Source organism: Poeciliopsis prolifica, unplaced genomic scaffold (genome assembly GCF_027474105.1).
Source record: "Poeciliopsis prolifica strain line A6 unplaced genomic scaffold, Auburn_PproV2 SCAFFOLD041, whole genome shotgun sequence".
Lineage (NCBI taxonomy): Eukaryota > Metazoa > Chordata > Actinopteri > Cyprinodontiformes > Poeciliidae > Poeciliopsis > Poeciliopsis prolifica.
Genome location: NW_026562416.1, coordinates 3,728,824 through 3,739,085, shown reverse-complemented (window position 1 = coordinate 3,739,085; position 10,262 = coordinate 3,728,824). Strand labels below are relative to the sequence as shown.

At 37.6% G+C, this 10,262-nt stretch overlaps 1 protein-coding gene across 1 annotated transcript in view; it reads right to left on the bottom strand.

The window, feature by feature from the left end:
• Positions 1-1,172: 1,172 nt before the first annotated feature.
• The window catches only part of dbpa (D site albumin promoter binding protein a), a 35,591-nt gene continuing 26,501 nt past the window's right edge, over positions 1,173-10,262 (bottom strand). The window contains exons 4-5 of the mRNA XM_055055183.1: positions 7,171-7,424; positions 1,173-5,124 (exon numbers count right to left, since the gene is read on the bottom strand). Of these exons, the coding sequence (XP_054911158.1) occupies positions 4,909-5,124; positions 7,171-7,424 (470 nt within the window). The 3' untranslated portion in view covers positions 1,173-4,908. The remainder of the gene's footprint in view (positions 5,125-7,170; positions 7,425-10,262) is intronic.

Genomic DNA, 10,262 nt, shown 5'->3' with positions numbered 1-10,262 from the left:
TGGCAACACACATTAGGCCACGCATCCGCACAGAGACACACGTCGAATGAAAAAGGACCCATGTAAACGCAGACATTGGGGAGCACCGAGACGAAGCTAACAAATAGACATAGTCTCTGCAGATCCTCTGCAGGTCTGAGCTTCTGTCAGAAGGGTCTGAGTGCCTCCCAATGGTCTGCTGATGTAAAATACCTGCAACATTTACTCCATGTTGTGGAGTCAAAGAAGTCAAAGAAAAATAACTTAGATTATATAAAATAGTGCTTTTTTATAATCTAGTACCCTACTTTTAGGGTACTTTAAATTTAAGAAATGTTACAAAACACAAACACAGCTAAGTGTCTCAGAAATAGCCCTGCATTTCAGATAAAGATGCAAAAAAACAAACAAACAAACAAAAAACATGTGTTAGATGGCAAAAGAACTGAAGATGTAAACCTCTACAATAAATTGAAACATTTGGAAACAGCAAAACAAAAGCCAAAAATAATACTTTCTAACAAATATCATTAATACTTTGTTCATAAGTTAGCAAAGTGTTAGTCTTTGCAGTATGTCCTGATCATTTTTCTTTAAATAAGTCATTTAACTCATTGAGTAAATAAAAACTCTGTAGTACATAACCACAATAAAAAGATAAAAATGGTCCTCCCTATATTCTCTTTTTATATTTTAGGATCTGATGTAACGTATACAACATATTCATGCCATCAAAACTAAAGGAAAAACAGAAAAGCCATTTGTGAAAAACCGAGTAACCTCATGATTTAATAGCTTGTATCAGGCAACTGGAGAACTGGCAAGAAAACTGCAAGAAAACTGGCAGACGTCTTAATTGTTTAGCATTTGTGAGTAATATTTATTACCGTAGGTTGGGAAACTGTTTTTTGTTTAAAAACGGCCTTCAAATCCATTTTGCATTAATTGGTTCTGCAACACCACTTCTGATGTACTATGATACACGCTTATCACAACCTGAAATGAGTTTCATAGGTTGATCAGACAGATAACTTTCCTTTGTCATTTTATGTTTTTTTATATTTTTTGTTGTCAGTGATAATTCAAAAGTTTCCTGGTTCACACACTTTACACACTGTTTATAATAGTCCGGGCAGTTTTGTCGCAAGGTTTGAGGTCACTTTTTGATCACACATTAAGACACTTGAGAAGCGTTGTCAGTGAATAGGGATTAGCCTTTATTTGTGTCTGAAGGGAGAAAAAAATACCAACATATGCCATCAAAGCCGTGGACTGCGCACAATACTGGTGAGGAGTCCGGCTGGAGTTGCGCTTGTAGTTCATAACAGTCAATCACGACAAGGAGAAGTTGGCTGAGAATCCACAAAGTTGAAGAAGAAATATCAAGGCTGTGTCCATTATTGTTATCATCATTATTGTCAGTATTACCCGCATTGTCGACAGCAGCAAATTGTTGCTGCCTCCATGTGAAGACTGGGGCTCAAACATCCACCAGAGAAAATTGCAACACGCTCAACAACACAATTACATAGAAAAATAGCACTGTCAAAAGGTTTCTGAAAGGTGTGTGTGAAAGAAAATCATAAATTCCAAATGTCTCAAGAAAGAACAGAAACCTTGATATGCACTTGGAAGAAGCTTTGAGTTTCCTATTTATGGGGATTTATAGTCAAAAGTTTGTGTCAGACTAGAAATATTACCTTAAAAAGAGGAGAAGAAGAAGGTTTACACATACTCACTGCAGATCAAATAAAAGCTGCTGTTGGGAGTCAAAGGGTAATGTGCCAAAAATCAAAACACAACATCTCCTAAAGAAAACAGGCAGGAAGCTATTTAAAAGAAATACAAGAGCAGCAATAATTACAACTGTGACTATATAGCAGGTAAAAAAGGGTACAGTTGGTATGTGTAAATAAGAACTGGGAAGTTCTAAAATGATTCACAACATTCCTACCTCTGTTAGTGAGCAGTGAACCACAATGACATGCCTGTCAAGCTTTGGACTTAATGCACAACAATTTGGAAAGGCTGTAACTTTTTGATTGCGAAATTTTGAAATAGCATGTCAGTGTTGAAGCAAAACAAAATGTCCTTCTATTTCAAAGTATTTTTTGATTATCATATTAGAAAAAAATTATATATCTCAATCTGGTTCCACCATATTACCTGTACTTTTATCTAAACAAACAATTTTCTAACTTCTTCCGTGTCTGAATAAAATGTAGAAAAAGTGTAAAAAAACAGCACAGATAAAATTGCTGTAAACTTGATTGAGTGCCTGAAGGTGGTGATAATGCTAGTATCAGTAACATGAAAATGTGAAAGAATATCTTGATTCTTTCTTAAATTGAAATATTTTATTCACATTTAATATATTTTAATGTCTCTAATCAGACAATAAAGCTATTGTTGTCACTGAATATTTAAACATGAGAAACTTTATTATTTTAACAAAAACTTTCTCGTTAAAATGAGATGCAGGTCTTGAATTTATTTCCCAGCTAACAGTTCAATATAAAATAATTAGGAACAACTTTTCTTTATTTCAGCTAAATGCTGTTTCAGTGTCAGTGGGAAGAGATTCAGTTTCTCATCCCTATGATTATTAAAAGTTCGACACAGCATTTCACCATGTTAGCATTGAGCTGTGACCAAGTGGGGCTTTTTTAGAGCCAGAAACAAATATTTGGATAAGATGGTGGATCTAAAACATAATCAGTAGAAATCTCAATGGTAAAAAGTGTGCATCTTCTGGTATTAATATATAAAAAATAGATTTTTTTTTTCTTTTTCACAATTACCAACCAAAAGTAGCAGCACCTAGTGGCCAACTTTCATATTAAACCTTTATGATGATCCTGAATCCAGAGCTTGACAGGCGGAGCAACAGTAACTGTGGGATTCGTGAAAAGTCCTGAGGCCTGTTGTTTAACTTTCTCTGAAATATTGAAGTGAGTTGGTTATAAACTGGACTAAACTGACAACTAAACATTAGACTACAACTTTTTCTTCAAATAAACCCTCCCAAAAATCTGGTTTTTGATTAAAGATTTTTTTGCGTCTGTTTTTATTATCATAGTCGAACAGATTTTATACCTCAGACAAAAAAGAAACACCTGAGAGAAATCTTGTTTTTTTTTTTCTGTAATATATTCAATTATGTATGTTACAACTATAATCACATAATTCAAGCATATATCGTATACACATATATATCTAGTGAATACTTTAATATTTAATAGTACAGTTGTATGGTACAGTAGCAGTAGGGTGCGTTTCTCTTTCTCATTGGGTAAAGTTTGAAGGAGAGGTATAGACAAAGTGTTTGTGTGTAAATCTATATAGGAGTTTTCATTACGATACACAACAAAAGAAAGAAAGTGTGAACTAAAAATAGGAATAAATGAGAAAGAAAATGTATAGGCAGTTCAGTAATGTGTTTGAGGTGTGTGTTTGCATATGTGTAAATATGAATATTGTCTGTGTGTGTGTGTTTTTTCAGGTGGAGGATCAGGTCAGCACCATAGAAGTCCATAACAACATCACCAACAACAATAAAGATTCAAATGAGGAAGAGGACTGGGCGTGTCTGTGTGTTTGTTTGTGTCTGCATGCTGACATTTTCAGTCACAACCCTAAACCAGTTAGCGCATTTCCTGGACATGACTGAGGAGTAAATAGAAAATCCACGTGAGCAGCTCTTCTCCTAATTAAATGCAAACCTGCCAGCAAAACACTGCTCTCTTTTTCTTTGCTCTCAAACATCTGCTCACATCCAGCTGTTTGGATGGCTAATTACTTCCTGTGTTATTATTTGTTTTTTCCTTTTCTCCTTCACTTTCACGAAAAAAAAAAAAGCCCTGTGATTATTAAAAGTCCAACACAGAATCAAGTAGAAGAAAACAACTCAAGTGCTCAAACCGAGCTCACAAGGAAAGAAAAAAAACACTAAAGTTTCCTTAAGCTATACAGGTTTTGTTTCTTCGTCTGGTCATGCTTCCATCTCTCTTCGTCACAAAGAAAAAAAAAATCATTACCGAGTTATCTCGCCTTGTCTGTGTGAAATACCTGATTCAACCTTGATACATTCTCTGTTACACATCTTCCTCTGACTAACCCGCTCTGTAACATTGAAAATAGATTTTTTTGTTTACTAGCAATAATCAGCTGAGAGGAAAAGAGTTATATGTGGCCCCGTGACTGTCCAGCTGAAATCCCCGCCCCTTCCCCAATATATAAAATGTACAAAAGATTGTCTCTAAAATCCTCCTCCTTAATATCTCTGCTAATAGAAAAATATACAGTAATCATTTGTCAAAATCTCTTTGCGTTCTGGACGAAAACCCTGCACATCTTCCTCCTCCTCCTCCTCACCCACCTTTTTTCTGGACTAGTTCTACCTTCCTGCCCAGTTCAAAAATATAAGATTTTTGTACTAGTTATAGAAAAAACCCATAAAACAATTACACATCTGATCTGTCCTGGCTTGTGTCCATGCCTTGAGCTTAAAAAGTGACATTTCACTGGCATACTGTGAACTCAACACCCTGTTTGAACTGGCCAGAGCAGCAGGTCAGAATGTACTACCTGCAAAAAACGCAGTGCAACACCGGGCGCAAGCACAGCGTCGGAGGGGACGGATGTGGTGTGACCATACAGTACAGAGAGTGGATTCAGTGAAACTGCAAATACGAAGAGTCAAACTGGGCTAAAGTGGCATCGCTGCGCTTTTTGTGTCGTGGCATCCTGCTAAAACTCGACCAAAGAAGCCATGTTTGCACCTGGTGTCACACAGCGCTTACTGCAGATCTACTCTGGCTTTGCCCCCTCGCCACTTCAACTAAAGTGCTGCTGTTGTTGGGTCGTACCCTTCTCTCAACTCCTCTTTCTCTCCAGATCCTTCCCCTCTTTCGTCGTCCTCTTCCGCCTTCACAAGTCTCCGTGCCGACTCTCGTACTTGTTGATGATGTTCCTGCAGCGGCCTAACTCCTTCCTCATGTCGGCCACTTCCTGCCGGAGGGCAGCGTTCTCCCGCTCCAGGAAAGCGGCGCGCACCGAGATCTGGTTCTCCTTCAGTCGCCGTGCGTCTCGCGAGCGCTTGGCCGCCTCGTTGTTTTTCAAACGCCGGCTCCAATACTTCTCGTCCTGTCGGCGGCGCCGGTGTGGTATGTTGGGGTGTGTGGGGAGGAAAAGGTGAAGGGAGGACAGAAAAGAAAAAGAGGAGAACGGGATGACAAGGGTCAGTCATGTGATGAGTAGAAAGATGGCAGGAAAGGAAAAAAGGCAACAACAACTCAATACTTACAACTAGAGAACATTTAAAGCTATGGCAGCACACTAGAACTGAAGAAACTACAAATTAAGCCTAGTTTTTTTTTGTGTGGAGCTGCACAATATATCGCAAATAACAATATATTGTGCAAATAACAATATATTGTGCAAATAACCTTCTGTGAACACCATCCTAGACTGTTCTCAGATGTAGAACTGTGGGGAACAATGGGCACTGGTGACTTGTCTAGGGTGTACCCCGCCTGTCGCCCGTTGACCACTGGAGATAGGCACCAGCACCTTTCTCAACTCCAATTGTGTGTAAGAAAAATTGATGGATAGATGAAAATCTACATTTTTTGAAGCCTGCTTAACTACTTGAATATGAAGCTTATATCAGGCAAGATTTGATCTACATTAGAAAAATGTGAACAATTGTGGAAGAATAAATATCACTACTACCGCTGCAAAAGTCATCGAATGCATTGCGATTAATCAATTATCAAAATAATCGTCAACTAATTTAGTAACTGATTAATCATTAACTGAAGGCTCTAAAACATGCCATTTGAAAAGATGCAAAATAAAAACCCATCGTTTGAATTAACAAATTCCCAATCCAGCTGCACAAAGCAGACCCGCTGAGCTGCTTTGTTTAACCAATAAACCCGCTGCAGAAATCCTTCAGCAATACTGTAGTTTGAAGGTCACATAAAAAAAATTCTGACTTCCACTGAAGATCAAACAAGGAGATTATTGGGCAGAGCAATAACTTAAGGGCCTTGAGAGCTGAAAAAAGAGGTCAAATAGAAACCAAAACCAGAGATTTCTATCTGAAAGATTTATGACGAGCGGATCAGCGTGGTTCCGAAAGAGTTAGTGCCTCCTTTACAGATCAATCTACATCTGGTTATCGTCAGTCCAGAACTACAGGCAGAAAATAAAGGTACTTTTGCAACAATTATTGTGAGAATAAGAGTTACACATTACCTCAGCTGTGGTGTTGCCATATTTTCTTTATTTGTTTGTTTGTTTTTTGGAAATTTTCTCAAAAGGTTAAACCTCACTTAGCACAAAACATTTCCTGCTGCTGTTTCTGTTTGTGTAAAATTGTGAAATGATTTGATTTGTGATGCGATTCACAAATACTCTGCATTTTATTTTTGCAGTGCTGATCCTGCTCATGAAGAGCTGCTGCACTGACATGAAACTGAAACTCACCTTTAGGATTGACCCAATATCATTTTTGTTTTTTTCATAGCTGCACACATGATTGATGAAACTAACCACAACTGAACACGGCGAGGTGAGTGCCTCCATCTCTCCATAAATTATAAGCGCTTCAGGAGATGCAGCTGCTCCTTGCTAAGCTGTGAAACCATGAGCAATTGATCACAGCTTTGCCTATTGTGCAATGAGCTGAGGACAAAATATTTTAGAGCTCTTGTCAAGAAGCATTAACACCAGTTGGACGTCACGCTCCCTAAGGTTTTTTTTTTTTTGTAAGTTATTTCAGAGCAGTGACCTTTGAGATGATCAAGTTAAGAATTTAGACTTAGATTAATATTTGTATTTCTTGTTTTATGTAATTTGAATGAGAAGAAAGTAAGTAAAAATAAATGCTCTACTCATATATTGACATATTGATTGTGCCTTTTAGCACATAATTACTGTGTGGTATTCAGCTCAACAGAGTTTGAAGCCAGTCAACCAAATATATTTAAACTCTCCAAAATGTAAATATGAAATTACGTATAATTATAAATCTATCTATATTTTGTTTGGATCATAATTTGTATTTGCTGCATTGACATACCGACAAAAGTTTCTGTCATTCAGTTTCAACAAAAAAAACACACTGTTTCAGTAAGTGGATTGATTTTTATGCCAGACAGAAGTGGATTGTGGGAGATGTAGTACCTTCTGTTCGTCTGGGACGAGCATCTTGCGAGCCTTTTTGATCATCGGCTGAGGCTTCAGCTCGTCGTCCGAGAAGCGATGCCGCCGTGGGTCAAATGCTTCCTGCCCGGGCACGCTGGACAGTGCCAGGTCTGCCGGGTCAGGGTCAAAGTTCACCATGATGTCGCTGCTGCCATTGGCACCAACCGGAGGCCCGGGTGGCCCTGGAGGGCAGGTGGAAGTGGGAGAGGGGTCCTGGGGCACTGACTGCCCACCTACAGAAAACAAAATATATATTTTTGAATTTTTATTAGGTTGCTTACAGAGGTGTCTGTGTCCCAGTACACATATTTAATTTCGTCTTCACATAATTCCAAGATTATTCACAGAAACTGAAATTTAGCAGGTATTTCTTTTTAAAAAAGTACTTTTCCGTCCAATTTTTTTTTACTCTGACATGCTAAATTGATATTTAATGTTTCAATGAAATAGTAAATAATTAAATATATACATTCAATGTAACTATACCACCAAACAAAACATTATTTAAATTGTGTGCTAAGTCCTTTTAATTTTCTTCATGTTTCCACTGATATCTGATCTGCTTTACACGCCACTGGGAGGCAATGAACACAGAAACAGCAGCTTAATTACTCGTTTGGTTATCCACTCATCATCATCATCATGGAGTTTTACTTTCAGCTGCAGATTAGAGTCCATCTGCTCCACGTGTCAGAGAGCAACAGCAGAGCTGAAGGCAAACAGGATGAAGATGTTGGAGGAAAAGATCCCAACAGAGGGAAATGGAATGAGACAACCAAGAAAAAGATTTTATGGTTTTGCATTTGCTGAAGCAGTTCTGCGCTGATTTGTCCATATGTTTGGAGTCATTATCATAATCCTGGTGAAAGACCCAATAATGACCCATTTTAAGCTGACAGAAGTCTTCAGAGTGAAGTGTCCTGGAGTATCACAGAGTTCAAGACCTTAACAACTATAAGCAAAGCAAGCCCACAGCATCACAGATCTTCCACTTAACCGCGAATGCAAAATCCTTTTCTCCATGTTCATTATTTTCTTTGACAACTGGTCAACAACGAGTGATTGTTGCCTGAAAAGCTTCACTATATTCTCATCTGATGACGGCAGACATCTTTTCCAGTTTGCATGACGCATCTAATGCTGCCGGCAGAGTTCTAAAATAACCAATTAATCAGATGATTCTAAGATGTTCTTGATTATTACTCATTTCTTCATATTCTTCAGATGTGCTTATATATACTGTGTAAATACATTCAAAGCTCAGTTGTTAATTTGTTGTTAAAATTAGGTAATTGATAGATATTTTTTTTACTGTAACAAGTTCTTGGTATAATGAAAATCTTGGGATAATGGTCTGTTTAGGAGCTACATAAACAATAGTTGTACATTCTGTGCCCCAGGCTTCATTCTGAGTCTGAAATGTCCATAAAGGGGATTAACCCATAGGTCATGAACATTATGTTCCAGTTCATCTCATAACAGCAGTAAAGAAGAAATGCTGGGTGTTTCCTCTTCCCTTTCTCTCTGATGTTTTCTACTTAATTATGACTCTGTTCAATGTGTCAAACTTGCTTTTAAAATCCATTTGGCACTTAAAACTTGTTGTTCTTAAACAAAGCAAAAATGCAATGACAAAGTTTATCCACCTGGTGTCAGTGTTGAGTCAGAAAAACTTGCCAGAGGAGCACAACAAACTCAATTTTCACAGAGGTTGGAATTTTCTTTCTGTTCTTTGACACATTGAAAATCAAATTTCACTTCAGACTTAAATATCTGCAATAAAACAGTAATTCTCACTTGCATACAATAAAATGTTGATTCAAGAATGCATAATATGTATAAATTTAAGTATATGCAATAGGTCTAAAATAGTGTCGTGAGAGTACTAAATTACCAGGAATACAAAGCCTAATTAAAGCTAAATCAGCCAGTAGATCCTGCTGGTAAATTGTGTGCCAGTGGATGTGAAATCTTTCCATGGATCTCGTTAGCCTGCAGCTATTCCGCTTTAGCCTATCTCTGCTTTTCTCAACAGAACACCAGAACCAGGAATAGTAAATCCATTCTCAGCCAAATCATTGCACTCGCTAGTTATCATGACATTTCTTTCCAATTTTGCTAACTGGAGAAATCTTATTTTAGTGCTAGGACATATCTCCTCAATAGGGAGCAATTCAAATGTTAGCTTAGAAATCATCCAGCACTAGTCAGAAATGTATTGTGGCAACATTTGTAAGACACTTCAGAGCTCCGGGCTCTCTGCCACCATTTATAAATAGCTGTGTAGATGGTGAACAATATCAACCAAAACAGTGGTGGGAGCATCACACATAGTTTTATGGTTCTTTTCCCTATGTGTAACCACAAAAAATATAGAAAGCTGCTTTTAATTAACATATTTCAGAAGCTTATCCATAGAACTAATGGGTTTCCCATTAGTTCTATGGAACTAAAGAACTAATGGCAATTCACCTTGCTTTACTATCTTGAAGACACGTCTGCAGTACAAACCATTTTCCGGGGCTTTTTCTACATGCAAAGCATTTTTTTTTTCATGAATGTCAGTCAAAGCAGCTGAACTGACACTGATTTGCTGCTTGTCACCTGCTGCTTGCTGTCAGTCATATCATTATTCAGATCAGCAAAAAAAAAAAAAAGAAAACAACAACAACAAAATGCAACCAACCTCTGACTGACAATGGATGAAGAAAAGTGGGAGGGATGAATGAGAACCCCTTCTCGTAAGACATCCAGCTGAAAACATTTACTCATTGAGTGGACATGTAAACTTTGTGAATGGCAGAGGTTTTCAGATTTGAACTCCGGCTGAACTTTGAGATAAAATCTTCTTAGTGTTGTTTACATTCAGTTTGGCTCATTCTTGACTTTGCTGATGACTTCCTTGATGAGTGCAGAAAACCGGCCCTGGTTTATACTTTTACTTAGCATGTTATGCCACATTACGTAATTTTAATCAATGGGATGCAGTTTTACACAAAGTAGAGGTTTGATTTAACTGCATCATGAAACCATCATGATTGTTCATCCTCAGCAGTAATCATACTGTAAGA